Source organism: Physeter macrocephalus, chromosome 7, assembly GCF_002837175.3.
Source record: "Physeter macrocephalus isolate SW-GA chromosome 7, ASM283717v5, whole genome shotgun sequence".
Taxonomy (NCBI): Eukaryota; Metazoa; Chordata; class Mammalia; order Artiodactyla; family Physeteridae; genus Physeter; species Physeter macrocephalus.
In genome coordinates, this window is record NC_041220.1 from 124464678 (window position 1) to 124489280 (window position 24603).

At 37.6% G+C, this 24603-nt stretch overlaps 1 protein-coding gene across 2 annotated transcripts in view; it reads right to left on the reverse strand.

Moving 5' to 3' along the window:
- Window positions 1-4954: 4954 nt before the first annotated feature.
- The window catches only part of PRDM5 (PR/SET domain 5), a 210935-nt gene continuing 191286 nt past the window's right edge, over window positions 4955-24603 (reverse strand). For both annotated transcript variants that reach the window (XM_024119485.2, XM_024119486.3), the window contains exons 15-16: window positions 20306-20410; window positions 4955-6698 (exon numbers count right to left, since the gene is read on the reverse strand). In XM_024119485.2, coding sequence (XP_023975253.1) covers window positions 6534-6698; window positions 20306-20410 — 270 coding nt within the window. In that variant the 3' untranslated portion in view covers window positions 4955-6533. The remainder of the gene's footprint in view (window positions 6699-20305; window positions 20411-24603) is intronic.

The window sequence follows — 24603 nt, forward strand, 5'->3', positions numbered from 1 at the left end:
TCCCATGATATGTGTGTGCATTTGCAATAGACCATCCAGGAAACAAGCTAAAAATATTATTTATAAAGAAGGTGAAATATACAAGAAATGTGGAAATATGCTATTAATTTAATACTTAAATAAGCTGTTGAAAATTTGTCTCTAATTATTAACTATATGTAACACTCATCTCAAATTCAATGACTTTTGTCCCCCTCCCCAAAATATATTTTCCTTATTTTTCTGACTCAGCTAATTTTGGTCTAACTGAACACTGGTTTTAACTTACTCGTTGAATATCAATATAAATATGCACCATCATATGTATGTACGTAAGTTATAAATAACTCCTTTAAAGGAGTACTTAATGTGTCAGACATTTAGAAGATCCCATCTTTTTCTACATATGTATAAAACTCAGACTCAGAGTAGTGTTGTATAAGTGTGATGTAATTGATCTCCAGTAAGAGAAGAAAGAGAAGGCATGAGATGGTGGGTTGATCTAAACTTTATCACATATAAGCCTCAGGAAAGACATTTGAGTTCTTACATTGCAATACTCTTACCTGAAATTTTAATTCCAACCTACCCATTTTTAGAAGGGTATTGTTGTACTCCCGTCTGTAGGACATACATGTGGAATTCCTCTTTTATCCTCACGACTCTCTCTCAGGATCTGTAGTCGAAACAAGACGCATGCCCTTTACAGAGCCGGCACGATTAGGGGTAAGATCTGCAACTCAGAAAACTATGGAATAGTGTTTCTCAGTATAAAGCCAATTGGCTCAACTCACATACTTAGTCTAATAATACCTTAATCAACTAAATTCGTCTGCCCCAATTTCATATTTTATAGTCAGGACAGAAAGGATACAACTTAATATCCTAAATATCATAATTTGAGTCTGGGAACAATACCAACTTGTCACTCTCAGGACCCAGCTGACGGTGAAACTGGAGACTACACGAAGTTATGCGGCAGCTGAAACTGCAAAAGAAATGGATTCCACGTGAGAAGAGCAGGAGAAGCTGAAAGTGACACTGAAGGGTGTTGCACTGACACCGCTTTACTCTGTTACATTCTGGAGAAAGTGGTGTATTTACCAGGTTGAAGGTGACCTGTGAACAGTTATGTGCTAAACCTGACTACCAGAAAGTAACATCAGAAGATTTCCTACATTTCAATAATAAAACTAGATTTAAGACAGTCAAAAGTAGTGATTGGTTAATTTCCACAAAATTTAATTTTTGAGGATTTCTAATTACTATATGTAATATTCCATAAAAGCCTCATCAATTTGCCAATTTAAATAAAAGTTTTAGAATCAATTAAGTGTGATTTTGTTCCCCATGCTTTTATGTTCCTACTTGGCATAGGAAACTGTACGGTTTGCTTCAATTTCATAAAAATTAGTTTCAGACTTTCTTTTGTTCATCAGACAGTTTCAGCTCTCCAGGTACTAATACTTACTTTAGAAAGGAAAAACAAATATCGAGTTGGAGGTCAACGTACTTCCCTTTTGATGGGTTGCTTTATCAAATATTAAAAAATGAACAAAGGACATATATTGTTTCAACAACTAAGTCCCAATAACGGTGGTGTATTCATTCAGATTTCAGCAGTTATACTTGCGCCCATGGTATCAAAGCCCCAGGAGTACTTTTTAAGGACTCTCTTTTGTTTCAAGTTGTGCATCAGCAGCTACCATGGGTCAGCAAGAACCATACAAAGGAGGGGCTTGAATTATGTCTACAATGTCAGGCTTTTATCAGATTTATACATTGGTGATGATGAATTTCATATGTTAGGTGTAAAGAACAAACTTCTCCCTAAGTACAGACTCCAGTACAAGCCCAGTGTGCCACATGAAGGCTAGATGATGAGACTAGGAAAGGCAGGACAGAGTCATCATCACAGAATGAAAAGCACACAGCAATTTCAGAGGATAAAAATGTGAAATCTTACCATAAGTCCTTTATTAGAAACACATCCAAAATGTACATATACTCTACTCTAAGAATAGTCTGTAGTAGAAGGATGGGGGGGGAAGGTATGCCAGTCAAAACATTATGTAAAAGATGTCACATGAAATTATCTTTAAGGAATAGAGCATTATTTGATGTTCTCCAAGAAGACAACATTTTAAAATGAGGTGTCCACCACAGGCTGGAATTCTTTTCATTTTTATATTATTTTGCAGAGGCAGATGCGTTTTGTGTGTGTGTGTGCTTACTACGTAATTAATTCCTAGTTAAGTCTACGGTGTTTCTTGTCAGAAACAGTGATATTCTATATAAACTCCTTTACATTAATTTAGATCATCAAGTTTCAGTGGTCCCATGTCCCTTCTCAATTTTCAGCACTAGAATGGTCAGTATTACCTAAAATCTTAGTTTCCTTTTGCTATGGAGTATGCCAAGGTGGCATAAAAACTTACTCTAAGTGCCTAAATGTTTGCAGGGTTAGGGAGTTAAATATACCAAGTATTTAGGAAGCCTATTTTGTAACAAATATAAACATTTTTATATATGCTGTTTTACAGTATTGTGTTAAGCGTTTTTTTAAAAAACGTAGAAAGTAAACTTTGACACTGGATCAGCAGCACCATTCTGGTATAAGATCCCCTTTGCATTCTGTACTGGTCCATGGGCCTAGGAAATCTAGAATATTCTGACATGGCCCAGTCTGAAGGCTCCAGAGTTAGTTTTTTATTCTGTCATACAACAAATTAACAACCAGCAGTGATAACACAGTTTTGAGCCCAAGATAGTTAGTTAAGGCTATGAAAATTCCAAAGAACTAGTGCCTCAACTAGTTAAATGAATTCTGACAGATCAAAGTTAAATGAATGTATTATTTCTAAATCTGCTACTTGGAGAATCACGATGATGGTGATGATTTTTTTTTGTATCAGGGAAACCTCACAGGATTGAGACAACACCAAAATGATGAAACACCACTTTTAAAAAAAGGAACACCTAAAACATCAGCCATAACTTTAATCATCCTTAAATTATATTTGTGAATATCAGAAATAATATTATAAGTCAAGTTTCTTTTATTAGTAGTAATGTTGCTTTCCACACGGTGTTTATGTTTGACCGAGAATGAGATGAGAATTAAAGACAGTGTTCTCTCCTGTGGCCCTGAAATCAACTCGGCTTAACTGTAGAGATACTTTCCAGATCTAGAAATGCTTAGAAATAAACTATAAAACAGGAGGTCTGGGAGTAATGGCAATTACGTTTTCTCCTTTCATCAAAAACAACTTTAAAATGTTCATTTGGATTTTACGATAGAACTGCGCCAGTTACAGTCCTGTAGTAAAATACAATGCTAACACCAACTGTGGTAGTGATTATATAGATTAGAGATTGATAATAAAATAAAAATGCTATTGAAGTTCTGCTATATTCACAAATACTGCATTTATATATGTACATGCAAATAAACCTCATTATTAATGATAAAATCTTAGGGTTTTAAATAGACACATTTCCTCCTACCTACCCATCTCCATATATTCACAACCCCAAGATGAGTTTCCACAAGCAACATTTAGATTTGTGAAGGAAAAAAATATTTCTAGTGCCTGTCCTCTTTTCCTCCCTCCCTTTCAGCTTTGGGAGAGGCAGCAGCACATAAAATTGAATGCAAAAACTAAGGTTGTAAGACCTTCTGTGCTCCATATTCACACTTACCCAATGTGTTGGCTGCCAAATAGGTCAGAAGAGTTTTGAACAAAGTAATGTATTTGCATATAAGTATTTCATAAAAGTGATCCTCTGCACACACACACACACACACACACACACCAGATACAGAAAACGTTTCTTAGAAGTAGCATTTTAACTATCCTGTGTAAACCCAAGAATGAATCACCAATGAATACGTTTATGCTGCAACTGTTAATCATGATTAACCAACAAAATGTTCGATATAGCCAACAACTACCTCCCCCCACCAAAAAAAAAAATGGAAAAAAAAATAATAGAAGCCAGTGATTGTAAAGCAAAAAGAAATTCTAGATATACAAATATCTTGAATGTTAATATACAAAGATATAAAAGCATATCTGAACCTACCCGTATTACTGAATACCTTTCAAGATTATTTAGCCCTGACTTCAGGGTAAGAGTCTGGCCTTTTCCCCAGATAGTACAGGAGCCATGACCTTCTACAGCAGAAAAGAAGAGAAAGATACTTCAAAGTGAGTGCCTGCACTCCAGCTTGCCTCTAAGTCTTTCCCTCTTCGATTGTCTTACTTATGCTCTTAATTTCTCAATTAAACCAAGTCACTTATCTTTTTGTTATTGCTAAGGGATTTAAAAGTTCCAGGATACAAATACTAATATATCTGAAATGCTTATAAATAATCAATCATCTTTTGGATAAAAGGTGACAGCATGCAAATAGTCTTTTAAGGACCTGTTTTGGTTTCAGTGCTTTGAAAAGGATGGTGTACCAGTAGGTCTCTCCACACCATTTTCTAAAGTTTTGCTTGACTACAAACCTTCAGCCTGATCAGGTCCAGCACCTCATGCTCATCAGCTCACTCCGCAGCATGGACATAACATGGTTTCGAGGGTAATTTCCTCAGCAGCCCTGTAAATTGTGAGTCACTGAGATTATACAAAATTGGTATTTGGCTTCCTTTCAAGTTTCACATTCATCACATAATCGGGCTATGAAGCATCCCATACAGAGAAGGCAGCATCCAAAGGAATGGGCAGAACGTTTTTAAATAACACACACTACTAAATTTTACAGCTGTCCTTTTATATTCAAATGATATTAAGCACACTGTCATGTTAAATTGAAAACACTTTAGATCTAAAAATATACTACTGAAACAAATGACACAGAAGAAACAAGACCAAAATCTATTTGTATAAAATACAGTCTATAATTTCAGAACAAATGCTACATATAGCCATACTTGTTAGATATCTTCTAAATTATAATCTGGGCATTTATATTTTTTTAAATTGTCTCTGGTGAGTCTCAAATTTAGTATTTTCACAGAGTTTAAACATCTTTAACAAATCTTTATGTTTCTTTTTAAAACTGCAACTGAGCATAAATATAATTCTAAAACAAGATTCCTGACTTCAAAGAACTGTCTTCAGATAACCTTTCTCCAGAAATCATTAAAACTAAAAAACTTCCTTAAAATTATACTTCCTCTCTCTTTTGAATGGTCTCCAAATAGGAAAGTTCATGAATTGGGCTTCATTTTAATTTTTTTCTGGTTTTTGGATTCTTCTACACTGCTTTGACAACACTATTACATTTTATCATATCTTCTCCCCAAACAAGCTGTTCATTTTATGTTGCTCTCAAGTATTTAACTGACATATAACCTAAAGGAAGAAATTATGATGCTTCTTGCTTCAATCCCCCTTAAGCATCAGTGATAATTTCAATCGTAACAATTGCCAGGTTTATGTTTTTTATTCTGGATTCCTAATTATATAGGATTGAGAGTAACTCAAAAGTGTTTCAGAATCATCTACTGCCAAGATTCTGAAAAATGTCTTTTGTGAAACAGAATGTAAATGCTCTGAGGACTCTGTCATGTCTGCACTAACATGTTCTGTGCACTTTTATGAAATGAGAGGGTAAAGGGCCAGATGTATCATGACTAATATTGTAATACACCTACCGTCTTGTTACCCTGTCAGTGAACAGATAATGAGAACCTATTTTGTTTCCATATTTAGTTATATATATTTATATATTGTTAATTTCTAAAGCTCACTAGTATAAACTCAGATGATCAGCCTGATAAATATTTAGGTGTTATGGTCATTTTTGTGTTGATCTAGTTATCTAGACCATGAATGTCAGCATATGAATGATGAGAGGAAATAATGTTTCCTGAGAATTGGCTAAAATGAGCAACATTTCAATCAGTGTTTTAGTTCTTAAATACCTCTTTATTTTAAACTGATCTGTTATAAAGAGCTATTTATTAAATAAGATCAACTTTTGGCCTCTTTTAGCAAGTTTTAGCAAGTTTTATCCTGTTATCATGCTTGAAACTTTGAAAACTCTTGCCACTTATCCTTTATCTGCAGTGAAATATCTTGGAAATCTTAATCTCTTTCTGGCTAAACTAGTAATAACCAGTTGCAATAACCAGCATCACAAATGCGCGCACACACACACACACACACACACACACACACACACACACAGACACACAAGGATAACAATAAAATAAAAAAGCCTAATACGGAGTATGTTAATAAACTTCACTATAGAGAGATGGCCAAGAAGAAGAGCCATGGCTCCTTTTTCCATTTTTATAAGACATAACACAAGTAGTATTTTGGAAGGCTACAAAGTTATTTTTTTCCATTTGTACCATTTCTTGACAAAAGTAATTTTTTTTTTTGCATATGTATCTACAGACTCTAAAGGTAGGCAAATAAGAGCTAGGAGACCAGTGAGTTACTTTTGGCCACTTCTGCTGTGCTAATCAGCTGAGAGAAACCTGGGTTTCCTATTAGGAGCCCTTTTAAACGGCTTAATTCCTTTACAGCTACCATTAGCTGTCAGCCTCTCCATGGATATTGTCCATGTGCACTTTGAGGTAGTCATTCCTTGTAAACTTCTTATGGCAAAACTGGCATTCTGCCAGTGGGCGATTGGGATTATGAGTCATCTTGTGTCGGATCAGCATTTTCTTCAGGCTAAAAGCCAAGTCACACACCTACAAAAGACCCAAAGATACCAATCATATTATACTGAAAAATCTGAAGATACACCAAGTTATCACTGATGCAAAATACAATGTGCAAATTCCTATTATCAAGTATATACTGACAGGCATAAGAACAAACGTGCTCTTGAAATAAATGGAACTTAACATCCAAGGTAAAAGGTAAAGAAAATTAATTATAGTTCCAAGAGTTGTTTGCATTTAATGTGTGTCCTCTGCATCTCCACCGCTCTCCCTTCCCCCAGCTACTATATTTTTAAACATCTCTAAAGACACAACTCCCTGGAAACAGTATCTTTCTCCCCATGATTCAGTGTATTAACAATTTCATGTTAAACCTCTTAAACAAAATGCCTTGATCTAGAGGGCACCTTTCTAGTATATGGCATAAATAGCACAAGACATGTCTCACCAGTGATCCCTTCAATTTGGACCCATGTGTGAAGTAAAAGGTTAACACTGCTTTAAGCATCTTAAGCAGAAGTTCATTATCCACTATTCCAGTTCTTTATTTCCAATTAAAAATACTTCACATTTTCTTCATGTAAGCTCTGCGACATTGCCACCTGACTCAACAGACATTAAACAGCCCAATAATTTAAAATATTAAATTAGCCCAGAAGATGTGAGGCATAGTTATTCAAAAATAAAAATGAAATGGAATTCTTTTATAATACCAAATTTTCATTCAAAGTTTGGTGTTATTCACAAAAATTCCATTTACATGAAATTCTTCAAGAGCACATGCACGGTAAAATAAAATACTTAAATAATGTGAAAATTCCCTGAAAAACATAGTGAATATAATGGGAGAGGTAAAGCCTTATAAAAATACTGGAAAGAAAGCTGAAGTTCTGAATGAGGTAAAGCATGTGAAAATACAAAAGCAAATAAAAAATTCACTCTCTCTTTACGGGAGAAGGGGGAGTTTACATTCTCAGCAACAAGAAACACAGAAGGGCAAGCCCCCGGTTTGGTGAGGAGAGGGAGTAATCCAATAATAATGTATTTTGAATTACACATTAGTAGCACAGTGTGACGTGAAGAAAATAAGTTTTAGAGTTTGCTATGGACTGAATGTTTGTGTCCTTTGCTCTGGACTGAATGTTTGTGTCCTGTGCTATGGACTGAATGTTTGTGTCCCCTCAAAATTCATAAGTTAAAGCCCTAATCCTTAATGTGATGGTGTTTGAGGTGCAGCCACGGTGAGATAATTCGGGTTAGATGAGCTCGTGAGGATGGAGTGATGGGACTGATGCCCTTATAAAAACGGGAAGCGACACAGATTCTCCCTCCCCCTCTCTCTGCATGCACACACCAAGGCAGGCCGTGTGAGGCATAACCAGGAAGAAGGCCCGCACTAAAAACCCAGCTACTCTGGCACCCTGACCCCAGATCCACGAAGGCAGAGAATCTTCATATATTTTATTCACTCATATATCCTAAGGGATAAGACAGTGCCTATAGAGTAGCACTAAATAAGTATTTATTGAATTAACTAACCAAGTTTCAACCTGATTCTATCACTTCCTAAGGAAGTTTAAATGAACAAACTATGCCTTTTAACTACAGTTCCCTCACCTATAAAATGATCACAATGATCATTATCTCACAGAATTAATACTAAGATTAAATGAGGTAATCTATGCAAATGGATGTTGTACTGAAGACACTCAACAAATTAGTGCCTAGTTTTCCTCTTTCATCTTCTCTGGCAAAAAGAATCATCAGCAGGTTGGAAAGAAGAGACTACAACAGCTACCACACGTGGGGTCCGAGAGAGAACACAGCTACCATAAAGAGTAGCAGCTCCCTGCAATATACAAATGATTTTAAAGCAAACAGAATAATTTTCCATGACAAACATAATGCTTCCAATCAATCTGAGGAAAGACGTTTTTCTTGTGAAATACCTTTGTAAACTTAAGTTTTACAATCATAATTTAAAACAGACTATATACCTTTAAAGTCACTGAAAAACAAAGCCAGGTAAGTTCACATCATGCAGTAAAAATCAGGGGATAAAAAGGAAAGACCCAGGAACATGAAAGAGCATAAAATACAATGACAGACTATATAATACATGAGTTATGATAAGTGATATAAAATACTGAGTACCCTTAAAGGCTCTGAAATTAGGGTAAAATGGAAAATGCAAACGCATGCTATTTTCAAGAAACGTACTTAAAACAACACACACACCCAAACATAATTTTACAAGGGGGATTGGAATGTGCCTAAGTGTAGAAAATGGTGATGACGGTGCGACGGTACTGAGTAGCCCTTCCTCAAAAGCACCTTGGACGGACAGAGATTATTAGTATTAGTATTTTCACAAGCCTTAAAAGAACCGGGAGCTCCTAGTCAAAGATGTGTATACAAGGTGTTCATCCCAGAATTATTTATAAAAGTGGAGTATTACAAATAACTTATTTGCCCAAAGTTAATGAGTATATTCATTTTGAGATAACGAGATGAAGAGCTACTTCTCAGCTGTTAAAAAAAGATCGTACTTCAAAAAATATGTAAAAAAAAGGCAAGGGAACATGTAAAGGGAAGAAAACAGAATAAGATTAATGCACAATTTACAATACTGAAATAAAGATGGTAACTGTATCTGTACAAATAAGTATTGGAGGAAAATATCAAGAGATTAATGTTAATATTAGTTGACATCAGTTGAGAAATTTGGAATCATTTTATTTCTGTCTTTATTCCCTTCTGTATTTCCTAACTTTTCTGGAACAAAAAAGGAAACAAACTTCCAAATATTACTTTGGAATGAAAAAAATACCGTTGGCTGAGCGAAGGTTCTACATCCTCATCTTCCATGCTTGCCTCGAGCCCGCTGCCATCACACTTATGCGTCAAGTGCTTTAACTCCCTCAACAGCTTTCATAGGTCACCAACTACCTCCACATGGCTAAATGGAATGGGGACTCCTGAATCCTCTTCTAACATGAAGTTTCAGTATCATTTGACATACCTGGCCACTTCCCTCCTGCCTTTCATTTAGTTTCCATAAGGACCTATTCTCCTTGTTTTCCTTCTATTTTTCTGGCCATTCTCCCCTCCATTTTCCTGTTCAGGCTCCTCCTCCACCCTAACCTTGACGTTTGGATCTCAGTGCCTGTTCCTTAGCCCACTTCTTCATTCATTAGGTGTTTTCTCCCCTGGTGATCTTAATCATAGGCATGCTCTTTGTTACTGTTTATATGGAGATACTCGCCAATATCTTATCTCTCATCCCAGTCCTCTCTCCTGATCTGCACAGTGGAGGATCTAAATGCCTGCTGGATAGCTCACTGGTGCTGCAAACTTAGTAAGTCTAAAGTTGAACTGGAATCGAAAAAATACAACAAACTAGCGAATATGACAAAAAAGAAGCGGACTCACAGAGAACAAACTAGTGGTTACCAGTGGGGAGAGGGAAGGAGAGCGGGGCAAGATAGTGGTAAGGGATTAAGGGGTACAAATTATAGGGTATAAATTAAGCTACAAAGATATACTATACAACACAGGAAATATCGCAAATATTTTATAATAACTACAAATGGAATATAACCTTTAAAAATTGTGAATCACTATACTGTACACCTGTAACTTATATAGCATTGTATATCAACTATACTTCAATTAAAAAAAGGCTCTTTGTCTCCCAAATCTAATTCTCAAAACAAAACTGTGCCATCCATCTGACACTTGCTGGAAATCTGGCAGTCAGCTGCGATCCAATGTCTCTCTCACCCCCACCTCATTTAGTCAATTAGCACGTCTTCCCGGTGCACATTTCTAGAAGACATGTAATTGTCTCCATCTGTGCTGCCACAACCTGAGTGAAAACCGTTACCTGCCTAGACCAGTGCTTCTCCAGCAATAAGAAGACGTTTCAGCATGCACCTATTATCTGTATTTTTAAATAAAATATACCAAGTGTACTAAGGTATTTATAAGGTATATTATTAGAGACAGACAGACTTTTAAGAGGATGTGAAAAAGAGGAAATAAACGTTTTTGTATTAATAATTACGACTTCATATTTTCATTAGGCAACATCTAAGACATGATATTTAGGGTCAAAGTCGTTTTTAACAAAGATGGAGACAAATACATATTTCAAATGTCTTCTGGATAATTTCAGTTTTCTGGTTTACTTTCTTCCAGATATGACGGTGTCATTTTTTTAATCTAAATTTGCTGCTGACTAGTAGTATTAACTCTGTTGTTTTCTTTTTGTTACCTTGTGTCTGTATTAGTAATATTATTTTCAATCTGTAGTTTCCGTTAAGGACTCTTTTGTACAAGATTATTTTACTTAAAAACAGGTAACAGAATCCGTGTCTCCACTTAGCTGGGAACACATACACTGCAATCCTTGCAAGCACGGAAAACAAACAAGTGGGAACCTGCATCACCCCGGAATTGCCACGCTTCCCTCAGATCACATTTAGTACCGTACGTCGCGAGAAGCCAGCTGTTAACAAGGGCACCAAAGTCAAGTCCGCTATTCAATGATGATGAGGTTTAATTTTGTTCTTAGTTTTAAAATACACAATCAGCAGGGATCAAAACCGTAATCTCTCCTCCCCGTTTCCCAGTGGATGTCTCCTAGGCCTCCTGGGATATGCAGCTCCTCACTCTGGCAACCAAAGCCCAGACTACTGCAATAGCCGGTGTCAGTGGTTCTCAAATGGGTGGTACAGTTTCCCGTCCCCTCAGGAGATGTCTGGAACTAGGGGAGGTGTGTAACTGTCCTGAAGAATGGGGGGTGCTCCATGCATTCTATATAGGAGAGGAGATGCAAATTCCCTGTAACGTATGGACAATTTTACACTGTCAAAAGGCCCCAGGTGATAAATACTATCTGAATCTCTCTGCATCCATCCTTATCCCCTTCTGTCCATGCTCCACCCAGCAGGTGGAGGGATTTTTAAAAGTATAAATGTCATTTTACTACATAAAATTGTTGCATGGGTCCTTACTGGATCCTTACTTACTTTAAGGGAAACTCCTAAACTCTAGCCCAACTAATCAGCTTTAGTGTAGGCTGTTGAAGACACCACAGCCTTCCTGCCTCAGTACTTTCTCACTTCTCTTTTTCTAGCTGCCTCCTCTGCATTCCTCAGGGAGGCCTGTATGATCTTTCTGACAGAAGTCTTCTGTTAAATGCTCTCATAGTAGCCTTTACTTTTTCTTTGTAACACTTACCTCGAGTGTAATTATTTGTGTGCTTTTTAATGTCTCTCCTTACTAGTCCTAAGGAACAGGAAGGCAAGAGTAGTCATCCCATTAATATTTGTTGAACTAAAGAAAGAAAGAAAGGGAAAGGCAGATAGATAATTGATAGATACAATCCCTGTGAGCAATATAAGTAACCCAAAGGCTGTGGAATAATTCTGGAGAAAGCAAAGAACGTGTCTTTAGAAATTACTTTCAAGTAAAAGAAACTCTAAATTGTTTTTATAAGTATAAATGAAAATTTGTGATCATACATAAGATAGAATTAAAATTTATTCCCTATTTTCTATTGCCCTGGCTCCTTCTCTAAACCTCATGTCAAAGGAACAATAGATACCAAATTCTTCAATGGCTTCCTGTTGAAATTAGATTCAAAATAAATTCCTTAATGTGGCTGAAAGACTACCAGTTTGCTCTCCCACTTTACCCTGCGCCCCTCTCTTCCTCTCCCGCTGGGCTCCAGCTCCCCCTGCCTTTTAACTTCCCCTACCACTGCATGCTCTTTCCTGCTCACAGGCCTTGACTGATTCTGTTCCCTGGGCCTAGAATGCTCTTTCCCCCTTGGCTCCTCTTCATCTTCTAGGTTACTTAGAGTCACTTTCTCAGAGAATTCTTCCCTAACTCCTCTTTCATAGCCCACCCCATTTTTTCCTTTCCCTATCTTCATCATAAAATGCAATGAGACGTCTATTCAGGTTTATTTGTTTAAGTCTGTACGCCACAAGAATGTGAGTTCTACGAGGGCAGGGGATATGGCGTCCTGTTCACTGTTTGATTACAGTTATTTATTTCTGGCACAGGGACTAGGTTTAAGGGCTGACATCAGCTTTCACCGTGTGCCAGGAATGACCCTTAGCAATTTCTACACATTAGCTTGTTCAGTCCTCACAACCACCCTTTTAGGTATTATCCCCATTTCACAGAAGGAAATTGACACACACACTTCTGTCTCAAGCAGGTTGCCCAAGGTCACAGAATGAGGAAGTGGTTTCCAGGATTTAAACCCAGACGTCTGGGTTCAGAGTCTATACCACCCCCCAAGGGCCAACTATTAAAAAAGTCTCTCACTTCAAACAGAGATATGTGAGCCCAACTATACTTTCTTCCATTTGCCTGGCTGACACCATTTTTAAGAAATAAAAATCTCTTTGAAAAAATAAAGGAGGTTCTCAGACGGTTCAGATCACCAGTGTGTTGTGAGGGATACGAAATTCAAGTCCATTTACATAGTCACCATGGGAAAATCACGGCAGTGGCAAGCTGGGGAAACGGAAAGGAAGCTGAGCAGGATGCTGAAGTCATTGATGGTGGCTCAGAGTTAAGGAGTTCGAGAAGCCCCAGTAGGACACGGGATTGGGACAATCCAACAGACTGTTGAACGAGGGCCAAGGCAGAGGGTTAAATGTCAGCAGAGAGTAGCCGATGTCACGGTTGTGAAACTGACTACCTAGCCATTAAAAGCTATGTTTTCATGAACTTAAATGCAGTCATTAAGAGACTTCAAACTGACGCTCTGTATAAGTCAGCCACATGTAAGATCTTTTATAGTCATTTTAAAAATAGGGAAGAGCAAGGGGTTCCAATAGTGCAACAGAGATGCTTCCTTTTCTTTCTTTTCACATGTGATTCTTATACAACCCTTCAGCCTATACTCCAACTTAGTATTAATTCACATTCCCCCAAAATGGGAAAATATTTTATTCCTTCTCTAGGCTAGAGGTAAACTGATTTTGTCTCAAGATAAAGGGAAACAGCATGTTTAATAGAAAGTCCTTGGAGATAATGTTAGAATTTTATACAGACATCTTCAGTTAACAAATATTTATCGCATACAACATGTCTACCACTTCAGGAAGGAGAACAGTGACAAAGAGCACTCCTCCCTGCCTCAGTGGAGTCCACAGTGTTAGGAGAAATACTTGTAATGCCAGGAACATAAGGCCAAGAGAGGCACACAGGAGGGTGCGATGACTCTTCCTGGATGCACAGGGGTTATCACGTCCTAAGTAGGGGAGTGACACTCCAGGGAGAAGGAAGAAGATGTACAAAGGTACAGAGGGGTGAAGAGCAAGGCTCAGGTGGGGAATGAAAACTGTTCACTAAGGCTGAAGATGAGACATTGTTAGGGGAATAACTTGAAAAGGAAGTTAGAAGGCTGGAGCCAAATCCTAGAGACCCTGATAATCATAATAAGAAACTGGAAGGATGTATATTCTGCAAGTGGTGGGACTTGAAGAAGAGACTGAAACTGAAGTATAATTTAGTTAGCAAGCTAGAGAGTATACAACTGGAATCAGGGAAGCCAAACAATGTTCCACACCAAGCCAGAAATGATCTGGACATAAACTAAGACAGTGGTCATTGATTCATTTATTCATTCCTTTAAAATATTCTTTGACTGCTTCTTATATGCCAGGCATTGTTCTAGGGCTGGGAATACAGCAATAAACAATAACGAAAAACTCTGTTGTCATGGAGCTTATAATAAATGATAAATAAACAATCATACGTAATATTTCAGGTGGATGTAAGTACAGTGAAGGAGAAGATGACTATGGGGTGAGGGTTAAGAAAGTAATGGAAATAAGAGAGAAAGAAATTTGAGCCAAGAATGGACAGAAGCACAGGAACAGATCATAAAGATACCTGAGAAGGGCCTTCCAGGCTGGGGAAACGGCAAATACAAAGACCTATTCACAGGAGTGTGCTCAGTGCGTCTGAAAGAACAGCAAGGAAGCCATGTGGCCGGAGTGAGGCAGAGGGGGCGGTGAAGCCAGAGAGGCTGGGGCACAAGGGCGGGGGGTGCAGGTCACGTGGCCACTTCCAGACTCTGGTACAGCTCTGGTGTTCACTCTAAATGATATGGACAGTCGTTGAGGTTTTGAGCCAATGAGAGTAATGTAATACATACGTAATCTACACACACATATGTAAAATCTGACTCGGGTTTTAGAAAGATCACTGTGGTGGCCAGTGGAGGACAGGCTGTAAGGAGCAAAGATGGTAGGAGAGAGATCAATGAAAAAGCTATTGAGGGGCTTCCCTGGTGGCACAGTGGTTAAGAATCCACCTGCCAATGCAGGGGACACGGGTTCGAGCCCTGGTCCGGGAAGATCCCACATGCCATGGAGCAACTAAGCCCGTGCACCACAACTACTGAGCCTGCGCTCTAGAGCCCGTGAGCCACAACTACTGAGCCCGTGTGCCACAACTGCTGAAGCCCGTGCACCTAGAGCCCGTGCTCCGCAACAAGAGAAGCCACCGCAATGAGAAGGCCGCGCACCGCAACAAAGAGTAGCCCCCTCTCACCGCAATTAGAAGAAAGCCCACGCACAGCAACAAAGACCCAACGCAGCTAAAAATAAATAAATAAAAAATAAATATTGGCTATTAAAAAAAAAAAAAGCTATTGTGTTGTTCCAGGAGACTAGGTTGGTAGTTGTAGAGGTGTAAGAAGTGTTCACATGCTCAACTTACATACAAAGCCAATCAGATTTGCTACTGCACTGGATGTAGGGGGTGACAGAAAGAGAGAAGTGAAAGTGGCAATGGAAATTTAGAGAAGGTGATAGGTTTGAGAAATATAGACAAGCAAAGAGGGTCAGGAATTACTGGGGCTGAGAGGAAGCTGCATGGGTTTGATCCCTGGAATCTTGATTTGGCCAGTTATAAGCAGTGACTGATAGGCAAGTCATTCAACCCCAGGGAGCCTCAACTGCTTCCTGTAGGTGGAAATAACACCTACATATTTCTGGACTGTAGTGAAATCAGAGACTATATACAAACCATGGATCACTGTGTCTTTCTAACTACAGAAGCTCAACTAGATGATGCTATTGGTCATGGCTCATGGAAAAAGAGGTGTCTGGCATGAGGCTCAGACCTTTGGCTTGGGCTATTTAGAGACAGTGGAGTTCTCAGAGAGATGGGTAGTTGAAAGAAACATGTTGAGAGATTGAGAAGGCTGGGAGATCACGATTTCAGTCTGGAATACAGGGGAGATGTCTCATAGGCACCTCACAATGTCTGTCTAGAGTTCAAAGAGAAACCTAGGCAGGGAAAGAAAGATTTGGAAGTCATCTACCATATGTGTAGTAGCTAAAGATATTTAAAGTTCAATAAGTACGGCACGCTGGGGGAGCTGCAGAGCATGGAACGACTGGGCCTAAGGCGTTAGAGTAGTGTTGGTGAGTGAGGTGGCACTTGAGCAAAATTGTAAAGAACTGAAAAGGATATGTATCAGTTTCTTCTTTAGAATTTTGCTCAAATGCCACTCAAATGTCATATATATATGGTAGACCGTGGGAACAGGAGCAGAAAAAGACTTTTTGCCTGCAGAGGGGACAGTATGTGCAAGATACCTGGAACAAGAGAAAGGGATATGAAACAGTATCACTGCTTCAGGAAGCTCTAAGTGTCAGTGCAAAGAAACTGCAGAGTACTGACAGATAAGATTATTAAGACATAAAATAATAAGAATTGAGAAAGACCATAATAATTTTTCAGTCAAGTAGGAAGGCAGATTTTACCTTATAGGTTGTGAGAAGCCATCATAGAGAAAGAAGCACATGATTGAGTTTACATTTAAAAAGTCACATTGTGATATTACTACCAAACCCAAAGAAATAAAAACGATTGTAAGAGAACACTATGAACTGTATGCTAACAAATTGGATAACCTAGTTGTCATGGACAAATTCCTAGAAATACACAAATTGCCAAAACAGACTCAAGAAGAAACAGAAAAATTCAGAAGACCTATACCAAGTACAGAAATTGAATCAAAAAACCTCCCAACAAAGAAAAGTCCAGAACTCAGTGGTTTCACTGATGAATTCTAACACACATTTAAAGAAGAATTAATACCAATCCTCTCAAACTCTTCCCAAAAATAGAAAAGGAGGGAACACTTCCTAACTAATTCTGTGACGCCAGCACGACCTTGATACCAAAGCCAGACAAAGGTATTACAATGAAAGAAAACTACAGACGAATACCCCTATGAATATATATGAAAAAAATCTTCAAATGAACAAACAAAAAAAACAAGACAAAACAAAACAAAAAACCCTAACAAGCTGAATCCAAGATCATGTTAAGAGGATTATAAGCCATGAACAAGCGGTATTTATCCTAGGACTGTAATGGTCGTTCAACATAAAAAGAAATCAAACAATGTACCACACCACATTAACAGGACAAAAGGAAAAAAAATGGTAATTTCAAGTGATTCAGAAAAGCATTTGACAAGATTCAAAACCCTGTCTTGATAAAAATATTCAGAGAACTAGAAGAGAACCTCCTCAACACAAAAAAGGACATTTATAAAAAACTCACATCTAAAAAAAAAAAAACAAACAAAAAACCCCCTCACATCTACCATCATATTCAATGGTAAAAGACTGAAAAAAATGCAAAAGAATGGACCTCTAACTCACACCATATACAAAAAAATCAACTAAAAAATGATCAAAGGCCTAAATGTAAGAGCTAAAACTATAAAGCTCTTAGAAAAAAATATAAGGGGAAATCTTTATGACCTCGAATTTGGCAATAGATTCTTAGATATGACACCAAATGCATGATGAGAAGGAGAAAATGGGTAAATTAAACTGCATCAAGACTGAAGAGTTTTGTGCATCAAAGGACATTATCAAGAAAGCAAAAAGAGAACATATAGAATGAAAGAAAATATTTGCAATCATATCTGATAAGGGTCTAGTATCCAGTATCTCACACTCAACAACAGAGACAAGCAACACAATTTTAAAAGAGGCAAAGGACTTGAATAGACATTTCTCCAAAGAAGATACACAAATGGCTGACAAACAAGTACATGGAGAGATGTTCAGCATCATTAATATTCTGGGAAATGTAAATCAAAATGACAATGATATACCACTTCACAACCACTAAGATGGCTATAATTTTAAAAAACAGAAAGTAATAAGTGTTTACAAGGATGAGGAGAAATTGGAATCCTCGTGCATTCCTGGTGGGAATATAAAATGGTACAGCTACTGTGAAAAGCAGTATGGCAGTTCCTCAAAAAGTCAAACATAGAATCACTATATGGACACAGCAATTCCACTCCTAGGTATATACCCAAAAGAACTGAAAACAGGTACTTAAAACTTGTATACACACGTTTTGTCTCCGTACTGTTCACAATAGCCACGAGGTAGAAACAACCCAAATGTTCATCAGCTGATGAACAGATAAATTGTGTTGTATACATAAAATGGAGTACCATTCAGCCATAAAAAGTAATGGTGTACTGATACAAGCTGCAATGTAGATTATCCTTGAAAACATTGTGCTAAGTGAAAGAAGCCAGTCACAAAAGGTCACATGTTGTATGATTCATTTATATTAAATATCCAGAATAGGTAAATCCACAGAAATGAAAGCAGACTGGTGCCTGCCAGGGTCTGGGGTGAGTGAGGAGTAACTGTTTAGCAGGTATGGAACTTTATTTGGGGATGACAAAAATGTTCTGGAATCAGAGGTGATGGCTGCACATCACCATCAAATGTACTAAATGCCACTGAACTGTTCACTTTAAAATGGTTAATTTTATGTTATGTGAATTTCATTTCGATTATTAAAAAATCACCTTGGTCGGGTGGAGAACACATACACTGGAGATTGGATGTAATAAGAAATAAGTAAGGTGAGGGTCCAGGCTACGCACTGCTAGTGGGAATGCAAACTGAGAGGAAGTAATGGATTTGAGAACTATTTAGGAAGGAGATAGACTGGAAGTGGGGTGAGAAAGGATGACTTCTATCTGGAATGGGTAGGTTAAGAGAGTAAGATCTTGGAACAGACAACCAGTTCCCTGACCAGGCTCCATTTCAGGGACGTTTTGGAGGCATTAAACTTGGATCTCTCCTCAACAGACCAGTCCGGACTGCAGGTAAGGCTCAGAGAGATTTGAACATCTGACAGAAGTAAATGGGATAGAAGTAGATAGAAAAAATCATGCTTATAACATAATTTTTAAAAAATAACATCATGGTCCAGTCTATGTAAGGAAGCAGCCCACAAAAATATTCAGCATAAATAAAAGTCAGGTAGAGCGTGATGGAAGGAAGATGTCCATACACAGTTAATATTTAATTTCTATCTCCCATCACTTATTTGTGTAGTTGTGCAATTAAATAATCCAAAAAAAGTTTTGCTTTTATGAAAATGCTTCCAATAAAAGCACCAATGGAGTGAACGTTCAATCCATTAAATTATGAAACTGGCTGTACCTCCAGTTCAGGATAGAGCTCTCCATGCGTACATTTCTTTCTCTACAAGTAGTTCTCTCCTTAAAGAAGTTCACTGTTGATAAAGGTATTTTTATGAGTAGGCCCACTGGGAGTACGTTGTTGCCTTAACCTTACCACCAAAGTTTCATGGAAAGACAAGGAAAACATCTTATGTTTGTGAGTTTCCTTTCACATGGACTGCTTACTCCATCCTTTATCCTTTGGGATATGCCGAGGGGACTGAGTACTCAAGTTTCCCTCAACATTTAAAGAGAACTATGTACTGTGCGGTTTCACAGATTACAACTTTAATGTTTCTTCTTACATTGAGCTACATTAATACTCTTTTTTTTTTTGCTATTTTTGTGTTAGAAATAAGAAGAAGAAGTAAGTGCTTTCCCCAACACCTGTGTCAATTTTCTGTCGACTGTCAATCTTACACAGAATGGTGATGCTGTTCATCGATGAACCATTTTTCTCTAAATTAATCAATGATCCAATTAATTTTACTGACAATGGTAGTATTTCTGTCCTTTCATTAATAATGTGAACTATGTCAATTTCATTTCACTTCGAATGTCATAAGCAGAAAATCTAAACAATTAGCAGTGGCATTTTTTAAACAAAGGAGTTTATGCATATTTTAGAAATTCATTGTTTGGCTTTAACAAAATAAACAGTATCTAGAACCAGTTAAATCTCTGGTTTAACTCTCATTAACCTGCCAAAGACTTGGACAGACACATGAAAGCTGTCTTGAATCATCATGTATTTATACCTTGGAAGAACAACTCAATTGCATTAAAACTCTGATTTTCTTAAAGAAAATCAGAGTTCATTTGCTGCCAGTAAACTAAGATAAAAAACATTGCTACAATGTGGTTACGTGGATTATGCAATCAAAAGGTATAAAGAGCACAAGACATTAATAGACACAGATCAGCACTGTAAAGCGCGCGCGCGCGCACACACACACACACACTCTCTCTCTCTCATACATGCACAAACAGATGCATGGATACACCCCCCCACACATACGTATCTCCTGTTACCGGAGGTTACTGGAGGACACTAGGGAAAGAAAAGGGAAGCCCAACTCACGTCACACTGAAAAGGCTTTTCTCCGGTGTGCGTCCTCTTGTGCTCATCCAGGCCTCGCTTCTGGCTGAAGGCCTTGCTGCACTCTGAGCACTTGTATGGCTTCTCCTGCAGTCAGTGAAAAGAGACCATGAATTCGAGTGAATGCAGAGCCCTCCTTATGAAGGTGTACGTGGGAGGGTGTTTTATCTAGTTCTGCAAGGTGCTGCAGCACATTCATAGTGGTGTCATGAATTATTTTGAATTTTCAGGGAAAACAGGAGTACTCAAAATCTCTTGGGCAGTCTTAAAACTACCAGGTGGTTCACAGCTCCAACACTAGACTGCGCAACATTTCTTTCGATGCAGTCCTATCTGTGCAAAGGGAGATTCTGCATGATAGCTGTGAACTAATTACTTACTGAACTGAACTCATGTTTTCTTTTGGTTTCGGAGTGAATGCCATAAAGGCTTCGTGCGGCAAGACAGTTTGGGACCCCTGGTTTAGACAGTGCAAACTGTTCACTATCTCAAAGGGATTCCTGGGAATGAAAGCTCAGAACCAAATGTTCAACAGATTTTGGGGGTAAATTTAGGAAGTTAGATGTGCTTTAACTATTTTCATTTCCTTTTTTTTTTTAACATCTTTATTGGAGTATAATTGCTTTACAATGGTGTGTTAGTTTCTGCTGTATAACAAAGTGAATCAGCTATACATATACATATGTTCCCATATCTCCTCCCTCTTGCGTCTCCCTCCCTCCCACCCTCCCTATCCCACCCCTCTAAGGTGGTCACAAAGCACGGAGCTGATCTCCCTGTGCTATGCGGCTGCTTCCCACTAGCTATCTATTTTACATTTGATAGTGTACATAAGTCCATGCCACTCTCTCACTTTGTCCCAGCTTACCCTTGCCCCTCCCCGTGTCCTCAAGTCGTTATTTTACCTATGATAGTGTACATAAGTCTATGCCACTCTCTCACTTTGTCCCAGCTTACCCTTGCCCCTCCCCGTGTCCTCAAGTCCATTCTCTATGTCTGCGTCTTTATTCCTTGTCCTGCCCCTAGGTTCTTCAGAAGCTTTTTTTAAAAAATATATTCCATATATATGTGTTAGCATTTCTATTGTCAATCTTTTTTCCTAGGTAGGTGTTCTTTTATAAAATCTAAATTACTTTTTAAAATGAGGCATTTTTTTACAACTGGTCATAGACTCTTAAGGAAAAGAAGTATATCCATAGGCAAAGGAAAAATTATCCAAATTCCTTAGCCATCTTTGATACCAGGAACTTACATCACCATCTTTTTAGCTTGGAATAAATTGCAAAATAAATTAATTAACATTGTTTCATCAAAACAGCAGGCCACTAATTACTAAATAGTGCATTGATAAACAGATTTGTTTAAAGTAAAATTGCAGTGTTTTTTCAAATATAGCTTCAAAAATATTGTTATAGACACTTTTTGAATTGAGGTAGTGTGTATATGTTTTATATTTCATGTTAACGTAGACAAGTTCTATTTATATTTTCTCCTTGGTATTTAAAGATATTATGAAAATTTTCAGACCTACAAGTATGTAAACAATCAAACACACATATGTGAACCCATCGGCTAGCTGAAGAAATGGAACATTCTTGTGAACATGAGCTCCGGTTCATTCATTCTTAGTGAGTATAGTATTACATTCAATGGCTACATTCTCCAGTGATGGATAGTTAAGTTTTTCCCAAGTTTTCACTCTTACATATAATGTTGTTCTGAATATTCTTGTAAATGTATACTTGAACACAGATGAGCATAATTCCCTACGGTATGTATATCTAGAAATGGAACTGCATCTTCAACTTTTCTAGGAATGGCCAAGTAGCTCTACAAAGTGAATAAACCATTTTACACTCCAATATCCAGTATATCCTTATAATTTTATCACTGTAGTTTACAAATTTTGAAACTCTCATTAGGTACACGGTGAGGATATGTAAGTTTAAAACTATTCTACTCCTGGAAAATAGGACCTTTTATCATTTTGAAATGACCTTCTTCTTCTGTAATCATCCTTTTTACCTTAAAATTAATTTGGGGGCTTCCCTGGTGGCGCAGTGGTTGCGCGTCCGCCTGCCGATGCAGGGGAACCGGGTTCGCGCCCCGGTCCGGGAAGATCCCACATGCCGCGGAGCGGCTGGGCCCGTGGGCCGTGGCCGCTGAGCCTGCGCGTCCGGAGCCTGTGCTCCGCAACGGGAGAGGCCACAACAGAGGGAGGCCCGCATACCACAAAAAAAAATAGCTATAAAAGCTTTTTAAAATTAGTATCTGCTGGGGTTTGGGAGACTTGTTGAGATGTTGGTCAAAGGGTAAAAATTTTCAGTTAGAAGATGAATTAAGTTCTGGAGATCTAATGCACAGCATTGTGAATATAGTCAACTGCACTGTAGTATGCAGTTGCTAAAAGTTGCTAAAAGCCTAGATCCTAAATGTTCTCACTGCAAAAAAGAAATGATAATTATATGACATGATGAAGGTGTTAGCTAACACTATGATGTAATCATACTATAATATACAAATGTATCAAATCAACAGGTTGCATGCCTTAAACTTATACAATGTTACATGTCAACTATATCTCAGTTTAAAAAAAGAGGCAAAAAATAAAATTAGGACTTGCCTGGTATATTCATCTCTTTACTTTCAAACAGTCTATATATCCTTAGGTATGATAAGCGTCTGTTGTAAACAGCATACGACTCAATTTTTTTAACCCAAACCAATGGCACTTTTCTTAAGATAGTGAACTTTGCTTTTTAATATTTATTATCATTTAAAAATTATATTGTTATAATAGAATTTAATTACCATTATAATAAATAAAATACAATAGTATCATATTTATCATTATTAATATATTTAAATAAATTTCTAACATTTAATTTTGTGTACATAAATTTCTAACATTTTATTTTGTGTACTGCTTTTATCTTGCTTGTTTTCTAAGGTTTTTTTCCCCTATATTTTCTTTCATGTTTTGGATTTCCTTTCCCCCCTGAATTATTATAGAACTTACAAACTCTATTTCTATCCTTTTACTGGTTATCCTTAAAATTTTTTTTACCATGTACATTTAACACAAAGTTATTTATTTTACCTCGTATTAATTAACATGCCCTGTAGAATGCTGTGTCTTACATGTTATGTGTAGCAGTATTTCATTTGTATCTTGATTTTTAATGCCCGGTATGGAATCATTATTATTTTATACAATCAGTGTGGTTTAGCCCTACACACTTTAACAATTTCTTTACTTTTCATGCTTTCTTACATATTTGAATTTCCAAGGATCTGTTGATAGTAAATTCTGATTTTGATTGAAAGTGGCTTTGCTTCTCATTTGTCATTGAATGAAAGCCTACAACCCCAATCAGATCTATTTTTCATGTCTCTTAACCTGCCTTTGCCATTTCCATCTCTTTGTATTGCACTCTATGTAATTTCTTTAGGATCAGTTGATCAATTCAATTCAGGTATGAATAACTTGCTACCTAATAGGATCACTTGAGTTTTTAATTTCCTGTACTGTATTTTTAATTTCTAGAACTTTTTATTTGGTTCTTTTCAATTATGCTTAAATTTTTGATACAATCTTACTTTCTATGCATGCTGCTTATGCCTATTTAAAAATATTCTAGGCATTTATACAACTTTCTTCATCTGATAAATCATTATCTTATGTGCTTTGTGGAAGTCTAGTTCTGCTATTTGTGGTTTCTCCTGTCTCCTGCTCATGGCTCTTGTTTCCTTGGGTGTTTCTGGAATTTGAAATCATGAACTCATGTTTGCTGGTCTTTATCTGTTAAACTCCTGTGACCCCCAGGTTGAGGGTAAGTCCCTCCAGACAGCATTTGTGTTTGCTTCTGCCAGGCACTCCAGGACGCTATCAATCAAAGACCATTTTAGGTTTACTTCTTGCCCGAGGGTTTTCTGGTCAGGCAAGCATTTTGAGGCTGAACTCCAAACACACTTGAGGGAAGGACTGTGGTTACAAACTCTAAGGAGAACTCTTTCTCTAGCTAGCAATTACTTCAAGACAGTTAAACATCCCGAGCATTTCTGTTTGCCAAAAGTAGATTATTTCTAGCCTCTGATTTCATTTTGAGCATAGTCTTTCTGGGGTCCCAGAATTATGGGGGGATGTGGTTCCACCTTGCTCTTTAACTTGAACCCAGAGCTTGTCTCCTTTTCCATCAGGTCACGAAGAACCTAGGGGTAAGATGGGAATGGAGACGCAGACCTACTAGAGAATGGACTTGAGGATGTGGGGAGGGGGA